Source organism: Onthophagus taurus, chromosome 6, assembly GCF_036711975.1.
Source record: "Onthophagus taurus isolate NC chromosome 6, IU_Otau_3.0, whole genome shotgun sequence".
NCBI classification, from domain to species: Eukaryota; Metazoa; Arthropoda; class Insecta; order Coleoptera; family Scarabaeidae; genus Onthophagus; species Onthophagus taurus.
In genome coordinates this window covers 14,320,025-14,343,871 of record NC_091971.1, presented here as the reverse complement: position 1 = coordinate 14,343,871, position 23,847 = coordinate 14,320,025, and the positions used below count along the sequence as shown (strand labels likewise).

General features: G+C 33.2%; 2 protein-coding genes across 3 annotated transcripts; one reads left to right on the top strand and one right to left on the bottom strand.

Moving 5' to 3' along the window:
• Positions 1-9,696: 9,696 nt before the first annotated feature.
• On the bottom strand, positions 9,697-11,185 carry LOC111416545 (ribosome biogenesis protein WDR12 homolog). The gene is made up of 3 exons (XM_023048600.2): positions 11,068-11,185; positions 10,712-11,008; positions 9,697-10,651 (listed from the first exon to the last, which is right to left on the bottom strand). The coding sequence occupies exons 1-3, from the start codon at positions 11,127-11,129 to the stop codon at positions 9,742-9,744; spliced, it is 1,269 nt and encodes a 422-aa protein (XP_022904368.2). The 5' UTR covers positions 11,130-11,185; the 3' UTR covers positions 9,697-9,741.
• A 206-nt stretch (positions 11,186-11,391) lies between these two features.
• Positions 11,392-23,539, top strand: LOC111416536 (stromal antigen). 2 transcript variants are annotated; one of them, XM_023048590.2, is made up of 6 exons: positions 11,392-11,600; positions 11,658-12,250; positions 16,405-17,430; positions 17,486-17,701; positions 17,770-18,048; positions 22,368-23,539. In XM_023048590.2, exons 1-6 carry the CDS (start codon positions 11,507-11,509, stop codon positions 23,475-23,477), a joined length of 3,318 nt encoding a protein of 1,105 aa, XP_022904358.1. In that variant the 5' UTR covers positions 11,392-11,506; the 3' UTR covers positions 23,478-23,539. The 2 variants fall into 2 exon arrangements, with proteins under 2 accessions (XP_022904358.1, XP_022904357.1); XM_023048589.2 differs by having other exon boundaries at positions 11,392-12,250.
• The last annotated feature ends 308 nt before the right edge of the window (positions 23,540-23,847 follow it).

Sequence of the window (23,847 nt, the reverse complement as noted above, 5' to 3'; positions counted from 1 at the left end):
TTGATTTTCTGGAACAATAACTAGAACAACTAGAACAACCCAGAACAACAAAGAAAATTTGATTTTTCCAAAAATGGGGGGCTAGTAAACAAACCTGTTTTTTCGGTTTTCTCGCGAATTTTTATTTTTTTGATTTGCCGCTTTGGAACAATGTAGAACAACTCTAGAACAATCTAGAACAACAATAAAAAATTTAAAAATCCAAAAATGGGGGGCTAACTTTCTGCAGTCAACTATTTCGGCGATTTTTTATAATAACAAGGATTTAATGCAGGAATCCTGATTATTGTTTCTTTCAATTGCAATTCTTCCTTTTTTAACATTTATGAAGACAACGTTTCTGTACTTAATATTTATAATCGAGTTCTTTTATTACCTTATTGAATGTATAAGATGTAAATAATATTTAATCAATCCATGTACAGGGTGGGCAAATTTGGGTGTTATTATAGGCTATCTCAGAAACTATAAGAGATACAAAAAAAGTAGGTGCCATGTCCCGGTCTCTTTTTCCGAGACTAATCCAATCCCGTAAAGACCAAATCTCTATCTTCTTTTGTTTTTAAGTTATAGCCAAAAAGTCAAATTTTAGTGATTTCAAAAAATGCTCATATTTCGTTTATTTTTGAAATTAGAGAAATGGGGTTAATGCATTCTTAAGACACTTTTTTGAGTAGAATATACTGTCGTTGAAAAATTTTTAACATAGCTGATAATTTTTGAGATATAACATAAAGTTGTATTTTTTTAAATACAAACTATACTTTATTATGATATTACTGAAAAGAGCATATTTTTAGTTTTCCAATGATGTATCGCACGCATGATGTTTCTGCGGAAAATAAGCGTTATTTTTCAATTTTTAAAATATTAAAGATTAAAATTCAAATTTTTAATTATAGTAGGCGAGGAAAACGCTAAATACTACTTAGTTACTATAGCAACGTGAGTTTACTTGTCATTTCATTCATGAATTTTGCGAAACGAGTTTCCCGTTTAAGAAGTTCCGCATTATCTTTAAATAAAACGATAAAATTAAATATAGAATATATTGGAGTCCGCTTTGAAGATGATACATAAGTCTTCATATCCCCATTCAAACGGTGTTTCAATGGAAAGTCCGCTCCCAGTTTATGATTCCTAATTTTCCTCTATCTCACCCAATTTCAAAAGAAAAGATTGCTGATATCAAAAAACTTCTACATCTTATGTTTGGGGAAAACTGGGAAAATACTACCGAAGATTTCATTCATTTGTTGCAGTTGCAGTTGAGTAGAAGAAGGTGACAGTTTATGACTGTTTAGTTCCTGAAGTTGTCCATATTTAATTATTCATTAATTAATACATTTCTTGTATTTTTAATAAACAAACTTTAAATGCTAATCATTTTTTATTGGTGAACAAAGTCAGCGATAAGATGCTGAGAAATTTAAATTAACTATTCAAAGTTTTTATTCGTTGGTACAAAACCAACTTATCCTGAATAATGGTACAAAACCAACTTTATTCTGTCATATTCGTGCAAAACCATATATTGTAGCCACTAGGTAGTATTTACTGTCCGGACACGCCTACTATAATCAAAATTTTGAACATTCGCGCTTACTATTTTCGAATTGAAAATTAACGCTTATTTTCCGCAGAAACATCATGCGTGCGATACATCATTGGAAAGCTAAAAATATGCTCTTTTCTTTAACATCATAATCAAGTATAGTTTGTATTTAAAAAAACACAACTTTGTGTTATATCTCAAAAATCATCAAGTATATTTAAAACTTTTCAACGGCAATATATTCTACTTAAAAAAGTGTCTTAAGAACGTATCAACCCCATTTCTCTAATTTCAAAAATAAACGAAATATGAGCATTTTTTAAAATCACGAAAATTTGACTTTTTGGCTATAACTTAAAAACAAAAGAAGATAGAGGTTTGGTGTTTGCGGGATTGGCTTAGTCTCGAAAAAAGAGACCGGGACATGGCACCTACTTTTTTCGTATCTCTTATAGTTTCTGAGATAGCCTATAATAACACCCAAATTTGCCCACCCTGTACATTTGAAGCCTATTTCTTCGCAAGAAATTTGTTATTGAAAATTAATTGAAACCATAAATCTGCCGCATGGCAAAGCTAAATTATTTTCTTACTCTGTCCATAACGTTTATCTTGGTTCTATCTGCATCACTGTACATTCTTTGTAATACACGTCAACAGTTTTACTAAAAAGAGAAATAATAACTTTATTCAGCTATCGACCGTTATAGGGTCTTTCCGCTTACATTAATTATAAAATAACAGTATATTACTGGCGAGACGATAGCAATAAACCGCTCAGCAACAAACTTTTTCCTTTATATTTCCACCTACTTCTAGGGCCCATATCTTTGTTATCTAGTAAGATAGCGAAAAACACGGTTGGAAAGCTTGACCTTTTCTCTATCTTAAACTGAGATTTCGTCCGCCGATATGTTGAATAAGAGCAAGAAAAAATAAGAAACGTCGCGCTGCATTCAATTTACCTCAGAATTACCAAACTTCACGGCCTTGTGCAGCCGTTACCAGATGGAAATTCAACAAATGGTTTACATATTCGGAAAGAGCTGACCTTGGACTATCTTATTCCGAGTTTTCGTCCGTCAATATCTGTCGGCGTCCGTAAAAAAAAACGCTCCTGAAAAGGAGCCTACAGTTGGCAACAAACTTTACTTTTATATTTCCATCTATGTACTTTTCGGACGGATATCTTTCTTATTTATAACGCTAGCGAAAAACTAAGCACACGGTTGGAAAGCTTGGTCGTTTCTCTATCTTAAACCGAGTTTTCGTCCGCCGATATGTTGATAATGAGAGCAAGAAAAAATAAGAAACGTCGCACTGCCACGAATTTTTGCCGCAGCTAAACCACGCTTGGGTCAATAACTCTATTATATGACGGGGAGAAAACTCTAGAACTATATTCATCTTATGGGAAATTTTCTGCTCTTTTCATCGGTATATAACACATCTCAATCACACGTTTGCACAATCGTTTATCAGCCCAGCAACAAACTTTTCCCTAGTATTTCGGTCTACTTTTCGGGCCAATATTTTCGTTATCTAGAAAGATAGCGAAAAACTAAGCACACGGTTGGAAAGCTTGGTCTTTTCTATATCTTAAACCATGTTTTCGTCCGCCGATATATTAATAATAAGAGTAGAAAAAAATAAGAAACGACACACTACATTTAAATCACCTCAAAATTGCCCCACTTCAAGGCTTTGTGCAGCCGTTATCAGAAGGAAATTCAACAAATGGTTTACTATTACATATTCGAAAAGAGCTAACCTTGGCCTGTCTTATTTCGAGTTTTCGTCCGGCAATATCTGCCGGCGTCTGTAAGAAAAACGCACCTGAAAAAGCCCCTACCGATGAAAACACGCAAATATTTCTGGCATTAATAACTTTCCTATTTGACAGGGAGAAAACTCTACAATTATATTCAGCTTATGAGAAATTTCCTGCTCTTTCCAACGATGTGTGACTCACCGTGATCACACGTTTGCACAATCCATTTTCCAACCGTGTGCTTAGTTTTTCGCTATCTTTCTAGATAACAAAGATATGGGCCCTAGAAGTAGGTGGAAATATAAAGGAAAAAGTTTGTTGCTGAGCGGTTTGTTGCTATCGTCTCGCCGGTCAGTATATTTATGTTTGTGAATTTATGTTGAGTACTTCGTATAATGTACATCTGCACATCTGATTGATGTAGGGTGTCTTGCTCGGCATTTTTAGAGAATTTTTCTTTCAGTATTTTATACCTCTCTGAGATTGGTTTTATTTCCGTCCTTGAATATAGATCCTCATCGTTTATGTTGTGGAATGGATTGTTCGGGTGTCTAATTTTTGTCAGAATTCGTAAACATTTTATACATATAGCATCGGAACATATAGTTGTGAGACGTCCATAATCGAGGAGTGGTCGGCATATACTTTTATAAATCTGCGTCACCGATTTTACGTCTTTGTAGGTCAATTATCTAAATGTTTTGCTCATCTTGTTACCTCTGTTTGTATTGTTTTGTAGTGTGCTTTGAATTTCAACTTATTGTCGAGGGTTATGCCCAAATATTTGACCAAGTTTGTAGGTTTTGTAATTGATGTGCTGGGGTTGATCGGTGATTCTGATATCAATAGTTCGAATTTGTCCGGATTGGGGGTGCCTCTCCATTTGTGGAACCATGATGATATGTTGTTGTATAGCGTCTGGAGTGATTCTATTGCTATTTGAACGTTTTTGCCATACGATATTAGTGTTGTGTCATCTGCATATTGAAGTATGTAGCTATCCGGATCAATATAGTTGGTGTCTCGATGAGTTGGTAGGTGAGATTGGGGATTGTCACGAAGATATTCATCTATAATTTTCAGGTAGGATGTAGGTATTCTTAATTTATCCATCTTGTATAGAAGGCCCTGGTGCCAGACTGTGTCAAAGGCTTTATTTATGTCTAGAAATAAGATCGCGCTTGAAGGGGCCCACTGGGGCCTAAGTGCGCGTAAAAATTACGCACTCCTCTCTACATACATACATACAAGATCGCGCTTTTTCGATGATGTAGGTTCGTGATGAATTGTTAATTGTTTCTGTTTGAAGCCGAATTGGGATATAGGTAGCTTTTTCCATGTTGATGGGAACATAAGGTTTTGCATGCAGAAATTCAAAATTTTACGGATTAACTTATGTACTTCTTGGTTTAGTTGTCTCAGTAGTTTTTTGGTTATTAAATCCAATCCGGGGCATGTTTTACTAAAAGTAAAACAGTTTTCCTTTTTTATTTTAATAATATATTTCAGTTTTGATGGTTTCTTAAGCTTTGTTTGAACAACGTTGTATATTTTTTAAATAGAGTGGTTTTTGGTTTCTTAACCTCAACAATATTTTTCGAAGAAACAATTCTTGATAACTTCTCACTTAAAAAACTTGACTTTTTTCCACTCGAAACATATGTAGCACCGATACCAAATATAAATAAATAACTTTGATTGTATCCGAAGTTTCTTATTATTACTATATTTTCTCGATGAACCTCGATTATACGTTGCCTTCATTGCATTATTGGATATAATAGCATAAATGTTACATTGATATGGGCATTTTAAGCATGTCCTGTTACATCCCAATCATTTAGAAATTGTGTTTAACATCAAAAGTTTTATTGCACATTTAAAAATAAATATATATACATATATAAAAGACAATTTTTGAGTTACTTCATCTATATTTTTACTCATCAAGGAGAACTACAATTTTTTTGGCCTAATCTAAATTTTGTCTCGGCGATTAAGTTATTGTAAACAGCATCCAAAAAAGTTGTTGGTATGATTTTCTACCAACTTCTTTTTTGAATAAACAGGACTTCATTTTGTTATTAAAGTATATTCAAGTACTTATATTAAAGTGTATGCGGATTCAATTACACTAAAGATAATGTTTCAAGTAAAATAATTAAAAGAAATCTAACTGAAATTCATCAAATGTTTATATTTTCGTATTTTTCTCGATATCTATGTGTCTGAGAGGAAAAGTACCAGAGAGTAATATTGTTCAAAACAAAATTTTCTACAACTTTTGTTGTAAACGTTTTTTTTGTAATATACTCTGATTCCCGAGAGTTACCATTAAAAACTAGTAAAACAATGAAATTCGCCAAATATTCATGTTTTCCTCTTTTATTGATATCTATGCATCTGAGATCAAAAGTACAAGAGACAAATATTGTTAAAAATTAAATTTTCTACAACTATTGTTCTGAAAGTTTTTTGTAACATGCTAATTTGCCAATTGACAACTAGTAAAACAATGAATTTCATCAAATTTTCATATTTTCGTATTTCTCTCGATATTGACGCATCTGGAGCAAAAGTTATTGTTAACAATAAAATTTACTACAACTTTTCTCTTATAAGTTTTTTTGTAATATGATTCGATTCCCGAGTATTACCATTAATAGCTTAAAAAAGCAAAAAATCATGAAATTTTCTTATTTTCGTATTTCTCTCGATATTGACGCATCTGATAGCAAAACTGAAACAAAGTAGTATTGTTAACAATAAAATTTACTACAACTTTTCTCTTATAAGTTTTTTTGTAATATGATCCGATTCCCGAGTATTACCATTAATAGCTTGAAAAAGCAAAAAATTGATCAAATTTTCATATTTTTCCCGATATTGATGCATCTGAGAGGAACAGTGAAAGAGAGCAACATTGTTAAGAATAAAATTTTCTACAACTTTTGTTGTAAAAATTTTTTTGTAACATGCTGCGATTTCCGAGTGTTACCATTAACAACTAGTAAATCAATGAAATTCATCAAATTTGTATTTTTTCGTATTTTCTCGATATCTATGCGTCTGAGAGCAAAAATACAAGAGAGCAATCTTGTTAAGAATAAAACTTGCTACAACTTTACTTCTAAAAGTTTATTTGTAATATGCTCCGATTCCTAAGTCTTATAATTAATAGCTAGTAAAATAACGAAATTCATCAAATTTTCATGTTTGCATATTTTTTCACTATCTATGCGTCTGAGAGCAAAAGTACAAGAGAGTAATATTGTTTAAAATAAAATTTGCTATAACTTGTTTTAAAAGTTTTTTTTTTGTTATATACTCTGATTCCTAAATATTACCATTAATAGCTTGAAATGACAAAAAAATCATCAAATTTTCATATTTTCGTATTTTTTTCGATATTGAGGCATCTTAGAGCAATATTTATATAGGAATAGAGCAATATTGTTAAGAAAAAAATTTTGTACAACTTTTGTTCTAAACAGTTTTTTGTAACATGCTCCGATTTTCGAGTATTACCATTAACAACTAGTAATACCATGAAATTCATCAAATTTGTATATTTTCATATTTTCTCGATATCTATACGCTTGAGAGCAAAAATACAAGAGAGCAATCTTGTTAAGAATAAAACTTGCTACAACTTTACTTCTAAAAGTTTATTTGTAATATGCTCCGATTCCTAAGTCTTATAATTAATAGCTAGTAAAATAACGAAATTCATCAAATTTTCATGTTTGCATATTTTTTCACTATCTATGCGTCTGAGAGCAAAAGTACAAGAGAGTAATATTGTTTAAAATAAAATTTGCTATAACTTGTTTTAAAAGTTTTTTTTATTATATACTCTGATTCCTAAATATTACCATTAATAGCTTGAAATAGCAAAAAAATCATCAAATTTTCATATTTTCGTATTTTTTCGATATTGAGGCATCTTAGAGCAATATTTATATAGGAATAGAGCAATATTGTTAAGAAAAAATTTTTGTACAACTTTTGTTCTAAACAGTTTTTTGTAACATGCTCCGATTTTCGAGTATTATCATTAACAACTAGTAATACCATGAAATTCATCAAATTTGTATATTTTCATATTTTCTCGATATCTATGCGCTTGAGAGCAAAAGTGCAAGAGAGCAATATTGTTAAGAATAAAATTTGCTACAACTTTACTTCTAAAAGTTTATTTGTAATATGCTCCGATTCTTAAATCATATAATTAATAACTATTAAAATAATGAAATTCATCAAATTTTCATATTTACATATTTTCTCACTATCTATGCATCCGAGAGCAAAAGTACAAGAGAGTAAAACTATTAAAAATACAATTTGCTATAACTTTTGTTTTAAAAGTTTTGCAATATGGTCCATTTGCCGAGTATTGCCATTAATAGCATGAAAAAGCAAAAAATTCATCAAATTTTCATATTTTCGTATTTTTTTGAGATTGATGCATCTGAGAGCAAAAGTGAACGAGAGTAATATTGTTAAGAATAAAATTTACTACAACTTTTGTCCTAAACCATTGACCACAGGCTCTGTTAATAAATTATTATTTGCTATTATGACCATGACAACAATGTAGCTTGAATACCAGGCTGTCAATTATAGTTCAGTTTTCATTCTTGTTTACTATCTGGATTCGTAGCACGATCTTCAAGGGCCTTATGTATTTTGACAATGATTTTATTAACAATTGAAGAACAATTTTGAATTTCCCGAATTGACCATAACTCATTAACAACTAAATTCAGTCTCTGTTATGCATTATGGAAGAAGTTTGCTTTTGGGTACTTCAGTTTATTCTTTAGTGGACATCTGATTCTTTTTCAGCCATTGCTACACAATCATCAAATCCAAGATCCACAAGTTTGGCAAGCACAAAGCTCTTTTTACATATTGACCTTAATAGTTATTAAATTTTGGTAAATGCGTTTCACCTCATTATACAACGATCAGTTTTTAGAATGTATTTACTCCCTCAGAATCAGATGAAGAATGGTAATAATCAAAATGAAATGATCTGTTACTGTATATGGTAATATGTTGCACCAAATTTAACTGAACTGCCTAAATAGTGCCTAAACGTTATAAATTATTCATGAACGATGGTACAATTACAAACAAATTAGTAACACATTATTGAAACGAATTTCAATCTTGGAGAGAACCTATCTTGGAAATACCTTAAAAATGTATGCTTTGCCAGAGCTTTTATAGCTCGTTGCATCGTTATCAATAAAGATATACATTGTTGCATAAGTCCCCTTCAACCCAAACCGGTATCAAAAAATAATTAAAAAACTGTAGTCATATTAATTATAATTAATTATCTTCTTTAAATTGACTCTCACGAAAAAAAGAAAATAAACATTATCCCACGAACTGGAAATTAACAGTTTCTACATTAAACAAACATGTCTAAAAAAAGAGATAATGAATGAGAATGGATCAACTTTATTTTTAAACCCTCAACAAAGATGGATGATGATTCAAAACGTCGTTTTCATGTCATATCACATCAACTAGCACCGGAAACGATCAAACAAACCATTAACCAAAACTCATATCCGTTTATCTTGCAATTCGTTTTTTTCCTTTTTCCTAAAAATACTATTTTTTATCCACCCCATAACGTTTTCGCATGTCGTTTGAAAGTAATAAATTCGTTTGTAACGAGGACTTGCCGGCAAAGAGATCCAGTACACGAGAGATGAGTGTGAGTTTTGGGTGAGAGATGGGTGCGGGTAACGTCGTTCTAGAGCAATTTACGCGTATCTCCGTGCGCGGCGTCGAGTGTCGTAACGATTCAGAATGGCTGTGATGGACGCGATGTTAAAAGACATAATTGCCTCGGCAGCAAGAAGAAAAGCTGCCGGGAACTCGCACCACAAACGGGGCGGTCTACTAAATATAAATCTGGGGTATTTGTTATTTCTATTTGAAACAGATGCACAAACATGAATTTGCAATAATATAAGATTGTTATTAATATTTCAACAGTTTGTTGCAATAAAATATACTATATTTTAAATAAACAAGTACTAATACTTAATTAAGAAAAAGAAATGTTGGTAGGCAGAGTACTTTATGGGTTAGGGATTTAATAATGCTGTATTGTACACTTTCAAATGATGTCATTTATGAATTTACGTCAATTGTAACTTTATACTGTATAGTTCTTAGGAAATTACGTCAATTCTTTTGTTGTTGTTTTATTTTACACCAGCAGTGTTCTTAATAAATTGATACATAGATAACTTTCTTAAATCTTAAACCAAACATTTGTTATACAACCCTCTTTGAGATACAACATTAATGTTTTCAGGGTTTGTGTGTATACAAATAAAACTAATTATTATATAGAGGTACACTTTTATTTAAACATATCATAATTTCATCAACCATTAAAATGTACATTTTTAAATATATGGACACTATTATCAGTTCCACCAGAAACTAAATGTTTTGGATTTGACCAATCAACACATAAAACTTTTCCTTCATGCCCTGTTAAATCATAAAGAGGTGCATTAGGACTTCTTGTATCCCAAACTTTAACACATTCATCATGTCCTCCAGACATAAACAAATTTTGATCATATTGAGACCAAGCCACGCAGGTGACCCATGATTTATGTGAAGTATAAGTCACTTTACAAACAGAACCTTCAGCATTTCGAGGATCATACAATCTAATATGACGATCCGCTGATGTTACTAATAAAGAGTTTGATAATGTAGACCAACTTGCACTTAGATTTGCTTTTTGACCAATCATTTCACGTTTTAAACCACACAACGTTGCATCCCAAATTTTAATTGTATGATCCATAGAAACTGTGCAAATATTTTCATTATCTAACCAAAGAGCTTTAGAAATACTTTCTTTATGACCAGTTAAAGTATGTAGAGGTGTCTGGTTAATAGAATTTCCTTTAGTTTTTTTGCTAGGTGGTTCATCTTCCATTCTAAGTTCATTTCTATCATGTTGCAATGTTGACCATATTTTTAAATGAGTATCCCAACCTCCTGTAGCTATTCTGTTAGTGTCAGGACTAATTCCTACAGTATCTATCCCTCTTTCATGCCCACGGAGGACAGAAACAATTTCAGGAGTTGCACCAGGTTCCCAATGCCATAAAATTCCAGTTAAATCATGGGAAACACTTACAAACCCACCAGTGGGATCATTTTCTTTAACCCAAGACACAGCTTTAACTATATTTGTGTGATCTTTTAATGAAACAGTATGATTTCCTTTCACAGTCCATAAATTTATTGTACTATCATAACAACCAGTTAACACCCTGCAAAATCAAATTTGTTATTTTTTTAGTTTAATTATATTATTTGTTATAGAAATTTACCATTTATCTGCTACATGTATCCCAGATACCCAATCTTCATGTAATAAAGCATCTTCTGGTTGAGGAGCAGGCGTACGCAATAAATATTCAATTTCAACAGTCGTTTCGATGGATACATTTCTTTCTTGTAAATGCTCATTTAAAGGGGTTCTTAAGAGCTCTCCACAAACCAAAAAATCAAAATCTAGTCGTTTTAGGAAATCTGAATGTTCTTTTAGTAATTTATTTATTAAATTGTTTAGTGATTTAACGTCGATGTTTGTTGGAACAGAGAATGGAACATCCGGAACAGCATACCTACAAGTTAATTTGACACAATTAGTTTTTAAATTTAATTAGATAATTTGAATATTTACTGTTCTTGTTTTGTAATGAATTTAACTTGTAATTGGGCCTCACTCAACATTGAACTTGCCATGCTTATCGAACATAAAAATGTGTTTTCTTTTTATAGGTTATGTGTTAAAGTGACAATCTTGATTTATTTTTAAAAATCCCTAGATGTTAAATTTTCTTTTAAGAATCGATTCCTAATTAAGTTTTAATATTCTTAAATCAAAAATTGGCTTTAATTTAAACATTATAAGTTGATGTTTTTATAAAAATATGAATTTAAATCAAATTTATTTAAATAAAAGAAACTGAGAAAATAGGTTGGTAGTATTTCACTGAAACTTCACTCCCAAACAAAACCTAACTGTATCTGTCAAAATTTACAATTTATGTATTTACACCTAAACAATTATCTAAAAAAATACCATATTGTCTAAAAAGTTGTTAAAAACGCGTCCAAAAATGCATAGAAGAGGTGGAAAACGGATTCGGATGGACGAGCCGCCCCCCGAGTACGACAGCCCCATGACTCCAGCGGTAGATCAAGATAATTATGGTCATAACAGTATGTATACGGAAAATTATGGTGACCAAGGTGGTAATTCTTCCTCAGATGGCATGTTCGAGTCCCCTCCAACACCTGGATTACGCCGAATAACTCGTTCGAAAGCAAAAGGTATCACTGCGCCTCCCCCGATAATGAGCGCCATGCATTCACCACCTCATCCAACAACAACGGGACGTGGAAGAGGCCGTGGACGACCACCGGGTCGTAAAAATCAGCATGTTGAACATCCTGGTTCAGGCGAAGATGAAACTGCTTTGTATCATATTATTCGGACAAGTAAATCTAGTTTAACAAGTATCGTTGATGATTGGATTGAAAGTTATAAAACCAATAGGGAGCAAGCTTTGAATTCATTAATGCAATTTTTTATTAATGCTGCCGGGTGTAAAGGTAGGATAACGCCGCAGATGCAGAGTACTATGGAACATGCCAGTATCATTCGCAAAATGACCGAGGAATTTGATGAAGAAAGTGGAGAGTACCCTTTGATTATGGCTGGTCAAAGTTGGAAAAAATTTAGACAAAATTTTTGCGATTTTGTGCAAACTTTGGTTAAACAATGTCAATATTCTATTATTTATGATCAGTATTTAATGGATAACGTTATTTCTTTGTTAACTGGATTATCAGATTCACAGGTAAAAAAATATTTCATAAAATTCCTATCATAATTTTAATGGTATAATTCAAGAATCATTATGTTGCTTAAAAATCGATTTTTTTTTAAGTGTAAAACTTACTGAAAAATCACTTTAAAGTTTCGGCCTGACGTCATCATTGAAAGTATGCAACCAATATCACAGTACTGTGATATTGGTTGCCTAAGGAATTCTAACTAACATTTATTTCCAAATTGAACATTTTTGGGATTTATAAAAAAATAAATACAAGAAAAAGCGTAAATTCTAGGCACAACAAGTCCGTACAGCCTTAAAAAAAAAACACTTAATAATTAGTTTGGTTACTCTTGGTAACTGCTTCTAATCTCCTTGGCATTGAAGCCACCAATTTTTTGTAACAGCGGGATCTTTTTTGCCCCGTTCCTCACTTATTTTCGCTTTTAATTCGTTTAAATTTGTTATGGGGTGTTGTCGTATTTTGCGCTGTATTTCATCCCATAAATGTTCTGTGGGATTGAGATCTGGGGATTGTGGAGGGATATGTAATTGCTGAGGAACTTTATACAGCAGCCATAAGCGCACAATTTCTGCCGTGTGCTTGGGATCATTGTCTTGTTGAAAAGTAAATAATCTCGCATCCCAAAATTTCTAGCACTTTCTAATAAATTATTTTTTAAAATATCAAGGTAATATCGTTTATCCATGATACCATTTATTAATGTCAAATTGCTTGCACCAGCAGCTGACATACACCACCATAACATAACACTACCACCTCCATATTTTGATACTTACCTTAAAAGGCTAAATATTGTTTGAAATAGAGTAGTAACTGCTGCCAGAGGGCTAAAAAGTGCTTGAAGAACACATCTACTCTCTACATAAACTAGATGTTGCTTGCAATAGACCAGAAACATTTCAAACTTAATTTCTATACCAAGTCTTAAACTTGTACTTGTACCTTAGTATTTGCCCACAATAAAGAAGCACGTAAAGAAACTCTGACACAAAGTGTTTCTTTTGTTATCTTAACCATTCTTTTATAGATTGATATGCGTATAAGATTAAATTAATGGAAACGGTTTTTCTGCTAGGGTTGGTTCTTCAAGGTTGTTCTATTTTCTTCCTTATTTTCTGGAACTTGCATACTTGCTTGGTCAACTATTGAAATAACGTCAACGATGAAATGAGCGATAGTACCTCAAATCGCCGAGGTCGTTTGCGGGCGAGGCGCTAGCATCTTCCAAATCTGAGGATTTTGCATTGATATATCAGATCCAGCGTCTCGCCCGCAAGCCACCTCGGCGGTTTGAAGATAAAAGTCTTCTTATAAGCGACTCTATATCTTTACCCAGATATGAAATGAACGATTTTGCCTCATTCGCCGAGGTAGCTTGCGGGCGAGGCGCTCGCATCTTCCAAATCTGAGGATTTTGTATTGATTCATCAGATCCAGCGTCTCTCGCGCAAGCGACCTCGGCGGTTTGAGGGTAAAAGTTTTCTTATAAGAGATTTTATATCTTTATCAAGATATAAAATGAACGATTTTGCCTCAAATCGCCGAGGTCGCTTGCGGGCGAGACTCTAGAGTGCTCCAAAGCTGACGTCCAATAGCTTACCTGAAAATTACCGGTTTCGGTATTAACCATCATCAGAAGACATGTCAAATAATTAACAAATCATTTATTTCTATATCAAAATGTAATCTCTTAGTTAACGATAACAATCTTCTCCTTCAATTTACATGTAACTGTTGGGCTCAAATTTTCTCGTTTGAATGCTTCGTTACGTTTTCGCCAAACTTTTGTGCGCGAATCGCAATGGAATAAATTAATTTTTGTTTCATCACTAAAAATTACTGATTTCCAAAATTCATCGTCATTAGAAATGTATTTTTTTGCAAATTCCAGCTGGTTTTTACGGTTCTTTTGTAATATAAAGGTTCTTCCTAGGTATGCGGCCATGATATCCATTTCTGTGGAGAATATTTCGAATTGTTTGTGCATTTACTGTCCTTTGAGATACAGAATTTAGTTCGTTAGCGATTTTGGAAGCACTTATCTTAGGATTTTCACGCACTTTATTTAATAGTGCGCCTTCATTTCGATCACTCAATCAATACTCTAGGACACCTTCACGAAGTTTTATTTTTGCGGACCCGGTCCTATTGTAATTTTCTATAATATACTGCACTGACGAACGCGCTTTTTTTTTACAGTTTTGCTAATTTCACCTAGTGATTTCCCATCTTTTCGTAAACTAACAATCAAATCTCGAATGCTTTGTGAAATTTGGCGGTTTCTTGTACTCATTTTTAATAAATATCCAAAAATTGAATGGCACGAATACGATATCAAACTACAGTAGTCTCAGTCTCTTTGCGAGTACATACGCATCTAGGGAATTAAGACTAGTGGGAGAATAATCTAAGGTAGCCGGTGTATGGAGACTTGTTGTGCGTATAATTTACGCTTTTTCTTGTATTTATTTTTTTATAAATCCCATAAACGTTCAATTTGGATATAAATGTTACAGTTCGAATTCCTTACGTTTCTTTATCAATCCTAACAAGTTTTTCATTACTGTATTTTCTTTAATTTTTTTTGTAGAAGTTTTATAATTTATTGAGGCAGTGTATTTTCGCAGCACATTTGGTTAAAACGCATATTTTCGGGTGAAATACGGTAATAAACTGTATAAATACGGTACTTTCTTAGGTTTTCGACGTACAACGACTAAAATGTCATTGTTTACCATCTATAAACTAAAATCTATACCTGATGCCTCACACCCCTACCTCTTTATGTTAGAATTTTGTGCAAAAATTCAACTTTGAGTTAGGTTAATTAACATTTAAACTAGTGCGAATTCCCCAAATATCGGGTTGGGCATGGAGCAGAGGGTGGGTTGTAAATTCTGGGTTGGCTTGGGTTTGTTGAAAAAAAATCTTACATTCGGATCCACCTAGTTTACTGATCTATTTTAGAATTTTGTATAGAAATACGACCTTAAGTCAAGTTAATTAACATTTAAACTAGTGCAAATTTCCCAAATGTCGGGTTGGGCATGGAGCAAAGGGTGGGTTTGTTACGTTAACATTCAGATCCACGCGAGTAAGTAGATAGTAAATAAAGCCATTTCAGTCGGTGTGGCTTTTTGAATCAATTGACACACAATCTATTAACACAGTCAGTTAAACAAAGAAAGAGCCGCATGCGGCTCATCAAACCAACTTTGCCCACCATCGTAATATTGCACTAGCATTACCATTAGACCTAGAAACATTCGGGTTTAGCCGCACGTCTCTAAAGACGGCTAACTAGCGCTACCTACCACTGTCTTCACTAGAAACATTCGGGTTTAGCCGCACGTCTCTAAAGACGGCTAAACCCGAATGTTTCTAGGTCTAATGTTAGTTCTAGTGAAGACAGTGGTAGGTAGCGCTAGTTAGCATAAGATATCACTATGTTGCATATTTTTAGAAGTAACACTAGACCTAGAACTGGAAACATTCTGAAGACGCACGGCTAAACGATACTTTCTAGTTTTACGTCTAGTGTTAGTTCCAATTTTACACTAGCACTATCACTACAACTAACACAAGACCTAGTACTAGAATCATTCGGGTTTAGCCGTCTTGAGAGACGTGTGGTTAAATAGGAATGTTTCTAATTGTCGGTGTAGTGTTAGTTCTAGTATTAACACAAGAGTCTATTGATACAGAGTCTATTGATAAACAGTCTATTGATGCACAATCTATTGATACATAGTCAATCTAACGACAGGTAGTCAGTCGTTATGCATTGAAACCTAAGTAAAACAAAGGTATTTCATCCGAAAAGATACATTGTAATCTCACCTAGTTTAGTGAAAATAACTTTACTTTTAAGTTTATCAGATTGATTTTGTACGTGGCAATAAAATAAACATTTTGTAGGTTAGGTGTTGACCGGTTTAATAGGAAAATGCATGGTTAACATTGCTTGTGACGTCACGTTTTGTGATCGAAACTTTAGTGTGGTTCTTCGATATGTTTTACACTTTTCCACACTGTCTTTTTATTTTTAACGTGTTTTTTTTAATCATTTCACATCGATTAAAAAAAGACTCGTCGATTTTTAAGCAACATGATGATTCTTGAATTTTTCCAATTAAAATTCTTTGTAATTTAGGTTCGCGCATTTCGGCATACAGCAACATTAGGTGCAATGAAACTAATGACAGCATTAGTAGATGTAGCTTTAACAGTCTCAATAAACTTAGATAACACTCAAAGACAATACGAAGCGGAAAGGCAAAAAACCCGCGAGAAACGTGCGAGTGATCGTTTAGAATCACTGTTACAAAAACGTCAAGAACTTGAAGAAAATATGGATGAAATTAAAAACATGTTAACGTACATGTTTAAATCAGTATTTGTGCATCGTTATCGCGATACTTTACCTGAAATTCGAGCTATTGCGATGTCGGAAATTGGGGTTTGGATGCACAAATTCCACGCGAATTTCTTAGATGATTCGTATTTAAAATATATTGGTTGGACTTTACACGATAAAGTCGGTGAGGTTCGATTGAGATGTCTTCAAGCTTTACAACCACTTTACGCTAGCGAAGAACTCAAAGGAAAATTAGAACTTTTCACAAACAAATTCAAAGATCGAATTGTCGCGATGACTTTAGATAAAGAATACGACGTCGCCGTTCAAGCTGTTAAATTGGTTATTTCAATTCTAAAACATCATCATGAAATTTTAACTGACAAGGATTGCGAACATGTCTATGAGTTGGTTTATTCTTCTCATCGCGCTGTCGCTCAAGCTGCTGGAGAGTTTTTAAATGAAAGGTTGTTTCAACCAACCGATATGGACGCAGGGAAAACAAAACGGGGTAAAAGACGATTACCGAACACGCCGTTTATAAGGGATTTGGTTCAATTTTTTATTGAATCGGAATTGCATGAGCATGCTGCATATTTAGTTGATTCATTAATTGAATCAAATACAATGATGAAAGATTGGGAGTGTATGACTGATTTGTTGTTGGAAGAACCTGGACCGTTGGAGGAACCTTTAGATAATCGACAAGAAACAAGTTTAATTGAAATTATGGTTTGTTGTGTGAAACAAGCCGCTACGGGGGAAGCACCGGTTGGAAGAGGGCCAACAAGAAAAATTACTTCTTTGAGAGAAATTAAACTGGTTTGATTAAAAATAAAAATAAATATATAATTTTTTAATTTTCATTTTTTGTTAGGCTGGAGAAGATAAACAAAAATTAACGGAACATTTTATTGTAACTCTTCCACCTTTACTTGATAAATATTCAGCAGATCCAGAAAAATTAGCGAATCTTTTAGCAATTCCACAATATTTTGATTTAGATCTTTACACCAGTGGAAGACAAGAAGGATCGCTCCAAGCTTTATTAGCTAAGTTAAAACACATCGCACAAGTACATCATGAACCAGAGGTAAAATTAATTAATCTTTTGTTGATATTTGTGGATTTTTTTTTTAAAATTTTATTCCTTATATTTAGGTGTTAGAAACTTGTGCGAAAACTTTAGAAATACTTTGCACTGAGGGTCATTCAATTTATACAAGATGCGATGTTTCCCGATCGACAATAATCGATATGATCGTCGCGGCTTATAAAGAAGCTATTGATGATTGGAGAAATTTATTATTGGGGGAAGAAACCCCGAATACTGATGAAATTTTTAGTGTGGTCAGTTCTTTAAAAAAGGTTGCGTTGTTTTATGCTTCGCATAATTTGAATCAGTGGAGTTTATGGGATTCTTTATTTCAAGATGTAAAGGTAAAAAGAAATTAGTTTATAAATTTAATTAAGGGGTAATACTAACTTGTGTGTACAAAGTCATGGGTAAGACATGTGTATGTAAAGTCACAGAGAACAATTTTATTCAAAGAAAACATATTTATTTTTATTTTATTTTAAACAAAACGGCAGTACAATTATTGTTAACGAATGGAACATGTTGATCTGCATGGGCGACCACCTACTGGTCGCAATTTTTCATCTAGAAGAAAAAGCCAAAATGGAAGAGCATGCCTAAATGTAGAGAAGTATGTAGGATTTTTAAGAAATATTAATTATTACACAAATGGTGTTAATATGAAGAAAAAAAAATATTTTCAATGAAAAAATTCTAAATACTTCACTTGAGAATATCATTAGAAATCTGCAGTTGAAATTTGAAATTGATGGGTTGAAAATTGAAGGCGCTAGTTGGTCGCTCATTTCGAAAAACATCTTAAATGATCCAAGTATTCAACTGTTAAATTTTATTACTGCAATACCTGGGCCATACAGTTGACCTTCAACATTAACATACTTCTATTCCTGATCCTTTTTCGACGATACAGCTGACGATAACTTTCCCAGTGGAAACAGTTATTGAAGACAATGGTCAATGAGTAATCATTGCGTTAAACTTTCGTTAGAGTTTTAAGTAAACCCACCTAAGCAACGCGTTATCAACTCATCGCTGCTCAACTCTGTGTAAATAGGTTTTATACTCTCAAAAACTTCAGTTACCATTGCTGGATCATGCTCGTGATTAATTTTAATCTCCTGTAACTACTTTTCGTAATTGCCAAGCACACCACGATCTTGGGCCCTGCGGGTATAAGTGATGTTGAGACTTTTCATTGGTCGAAATTTTATGATATAAACTGGCCCAAATAGCTTTTTTCACTTCCTCGATAGAGTTGCAGTGTCTATGTACGGCCAATCCATAATAAATTGTAAGTTCAACAATCAACTTGCCTGTTAATTTATCTCTGCCGCCCAATTTTTTAGTCTTCACCTAGATTCTGGAGCCGTGCTCCCATTCTTTTCTGAACGTGATTGAAGCATTATTATCGTCACCCACATATTAATATAAGTAACACCATTTTTTTCATTTGTGCAAGAAAACATTTCAGTCGCTCCGTCAACTTCTTCCATCTTTCCAGCCGAGTCCTCGTGATTCGCCTCGCACACTGTTTCATGAGATTTTTTCCATTCCATGTACTCAGGTGTATCTTCCTTACTTTTCCATGTCAAGCTTGCCTTACAACATTTACTTTTCACCACAACATCAACTAATTTTCCAGTGTACCATCCTATCAACGAAACAATTTCGAAAAATGATGAAAATCCTCTTTTGCGCCAGGATTCATCACCTGAGACGGTGATTCCATTATTTTCGCCATTATCAACTCTATGTCTTCTCTTTTTCTTGCTGGGCAGCATTTTTCATCGACTTCACAAATAGTTTCAGATACCTCGCGAATAGTGTTGATAATTTGATCATAACTCTTTTGAAACGCGAGTGACAAATCCAAAAAAGCAAAAAATTAATTTATTCCAATGTCTAATAAATGCATGACAAAAATCAGCCGTTTGTTAATTTCTTATGCCTTATTATTAATTTTTGGACAGCTTTTTATATATAGGGTGGTTCAGTTTTTAATCAGGAAACTTTACTAGGACGTAGTACTTTCCAAAATAACACAAGTTTTTTTTATAAACATAGGGTCGCAACTCTTTTGTTTTAGAGTTATGAGCTGTCAAAGTTGAGCCAAAAATTTACATTTTGTCTTTAGTAGTCTCTTTAGTTTTTTCCTTAAAGATAATAGTTTTAGCGTAAAAAAATAAAATATGCTACATTGTACTGTAAAGCGCTGCTATTATTAAAAACAAATTTTTCTTTATGGCTGGCTATGGAAATTGTGCACTTACTAGGATCTAGTACTAATTAAATAACACCAATTAATTGTGATTTTTATAAGAAAAACCATAAATAAGATGAATGTCTGTCTGAACAAATTACGTTGTTGTAAACAACATTAAAAAATTGATACTCTTGCTTCTTAATAACAGTCAAAAATTATTAATAATCATCAACAATAGACTGCCTAAGTCTGACGTCACAGAGATGAGCGGAGCTTATACTGACTCCAAACAATTTCGTTGCTAACGATAAATCGCCAAAAAATGTAATTTGAAATGTTATCATTTAGAAAAAAAATAGTTTATTTTATTTTAACACTAATGAAAAATTGCATATGGTGATTTATTGTTTAGCAACACAGTTAACAACAAAAATGTTTGGAGTCGTTATAAGCTCCGCCCATCTCTATGACGTCAAGGCTTACGTTGTCTATTACGAGGATACACCATAAATCAAACTTACAAGTTCTCAGAGTCTACATTTAGAATAATTTTAGCTACACATGGCGGCACATAGCGGTACATGACACGATATTTTATTTTTTTACACGGAAATACAAAACAAAATGTAAATTTTTGGTAAGTTTCTGGGGTTCTGGCGAAAATAACTCTTTGACTAAAATATTTTCAGATATCTAACACTTCCGGTTATACCAGAAGTCGCCACCTACTTAATTTTTTTAAATTGAACACTATATATTTGGATTTCTGTTTTCATGGTTTATAAATAACTTTACTTTTTGCAATTTTTCTAGAAAAATTCGAATAACTCGAGAACGGCTGAATCAAATTGCAGAATGTAAAGTTATTCATAAGCCTTGAAAACAGACAAATCCAAACTTGTAAAAATATGCAGGGTGTTCCATTTAAAAAATAAAGTAGGTGGCGACTTCCAGTATAACCGGAAGTGTTAGAAATCTGAAAATATTTTAGTCGAAGAGAACGCAATTGATAATACTTAAATCTGAATTCTCAAGTTTTTATTTTGCCCAGAATCGTCTAATGACCGGTCTCGCTGAGACACTGTGTATATACAGGATGTCCGGTATCTTCCGCATGAGAGCATTATACGGTTGTAGGATACATTATTCTGAAGCGATCTTTCTAATAAATTTTTTTTGAAATGTTTATAATAACCGCACGGGAACTGTTTGAAGTCATCCGCTATTGTCCAATCAAGCGGACGACTTTGATTCACCGAAAAAGTTTATTTCTCTTCCCGTGTCGAATCTATTAGGTTATCTATCGGTCCGGCCGAGGGTTGGGCCGATTACCTGAATCTAATTTACGATTGGCCATTGGACGTCGAAAAACAGTTTCCGTGCGGTTATTATAAACATTTCGAAAAAAATTTATTAGAAAGATCGCTGCAGAATAATGTATCCTACAACCGTATAAGGCTCTGATGCGGAAGATACCGGACACCTGTATAGTGTGCCCCTATATATATATATATTCATCACAACTAACCATAATTTTGAAACCCAACCCTTGTTTACTGCCTTCGGTGAATTTCACTAGCTTGTGGCATTTGCGACACACTTCAGGTAAGGTTATGAATAGTGTTGAAGATCAAAGTATACAGTAGTCATAACTATCCTCCGATAGCTTCAATTTTTTTGCTGATATTCCTACGTTCTCAACTGGCTGTTCTAGCGTATAACGATTTTGAGCTTTGCAGCTTTTGGTACCTTTTTTAAACGCCTTGTTTTTACCACCTTTTACTCCTTTTCGTGCTTGGTATTGAGTTGCACTCATTTTCACAATAAATTCTTAGAAACACTGATTAAGTAAATGACGACAAATGCCTTTTTCCGTATTACTCACAGAACTGCCAGTTATCAACGATCAACTACAGCCTATTTTCAAATTTATAGCCGACAGGTAAACAGTCCTAACTCCACTTATTACTTGTATGGAGTTAATATTACCTTTAAATTAAACATTTTTTGCTTTGTTATTGTGTGAAAATGTGGAATTACAACTGTATACATCTCGGCTATAGAAGCTGCAAATCGGCATAGTGGCTACTCAAAAACTCGATCTTCTTGGACTATTTAAAAAATTTTTCTCCACATAAACACTTTTGGATATCATTGTTGAATAGTAAAGGAAGCATTAAGATGGCTGAACCCAAATGTTTCTCCTTACACTTAATACTAGACCTAGAACTAGAAAGTTTCTAGGTCTAGTTTACGTTCTAGTTTTACACTTACGCTGTCACTAGAACTAACATTAGACCTACAACTATAAACATTCGGGTTTAGCCGCACGTCTCTCAAAACGGCAATATTGAAAGAGTTAAACCAATAAGAAAAAAGTTACAAGATAGTATTCCTTCTTAACTTATATGTCAAATCGTAATATAAGTAATGATACTTGATTATTATTATTTTTAGGAATTAGATAGTTCTTTACCACCAGAGGCTTTAAAATATTGTTTAAGTGCATGTTTTTATTATTTACTTTGGGCATTAAAAAGTCTTGAAATAATTCACGAAGGTGGAGGCTTAACAAACCAAGGTGTTCAAGAACTTCGTGAAAATTTAGACACATTCATAGAAGCTGCTCAAGATATAATCCGTTCTTCCCCTCACCAAATCCTTCGCGAGGAAGCCTATGTAGCCCTTTGCGATTTATTAATAGTTTTCAGCGAACAACTACACAGTACAGCGCCGTTTTTGCATGAATTAATTTGTGAACCAGACCGAAATCTTCAATTACTTTTAAATGAATTTGTTCAAACATACGTTTTTACCCCCGAACAAGAAGGCGATCAAGATGAACATCGTATTGAAGAGTTACATAAAAAAAGAAACTTTTTAGCCGCCTACAGTAAATTAATTGTTTATAACATAATGCCTACAAAAGCAGGAGCCGATGTTTTTAAACATTACGTTAAATATTATAACGATTACGGCGACATAATCAAAGCAACTTTAAGTAAAGCAAGAGAAATTAATAAAGTTAATTGCGCTTTAACGATGTGTTTAAGTTTAAGTATGATGTATCAAAGCTTAAGCACAAACGGTGAAAGGGTTACGAGAAATCACGAAGAATTTTTCGCGTTAAAAGAATTAGCGAAAAGATTTGCGCTATCTTTTGGTTTGGATGCTGTTAAAAATCGCGAAGCAATTACCGCATTACATCGAGCGGGGATTTTATTCGCTGTAAGCGGAGCTGAAACTGTTGAAGATCCCACTGGACCTCCACCGAATCTTCCTTTTTTGGAGATCATGTCGGAATTTACTAATAAACTTTTAAAACAAGATAAAAAAGTCGTTTTATCCTTTTTGGATCGAAGAATAGCAACGGGAATGCCGAGTAGTCGTGGCGAAGATTGGCAACCTTTACTTGTATATAGAAATTCTTTGGTTCATGGTGAAACTGATGTGTTTCCAACAACCAGTAAAAGAGCTTATAGTAGGAAAAGAAAAGATATTGATGAAGATCAAGATAGAGATGATAATGATTCTGATACAGAATTTCCTGGTAATCTTTATGGATAAGTTTTATTACTTTATATTGTTTTTTAAACGTTACATTAAAAGAATAAAATAATTAAGAGAAACGAAGGGGCTTAAATACCTTTTTCCTGCTTCTAAGGATCCCTTACATTTCTTTTAATTCTTTATTTAATAAAGCTTTCAAAAAACGTCATATATGGGTTATTCGTGACGTTTACTTTATAAATATCTAAAAACCTATTGACAAACGAAATTTTAAGGTCACGAAAGGCAGAAGACACTTGTAAATAATTCATGTGAAGATTACTAGGTATTGGAGCATTAAAAAGTTAAGTGAAATCGAACCAAAACTAATAAAACCGAGTTCAACCCCACAGTTTAATAAGTGGTTATCAAGCGGTTAACGTTTATT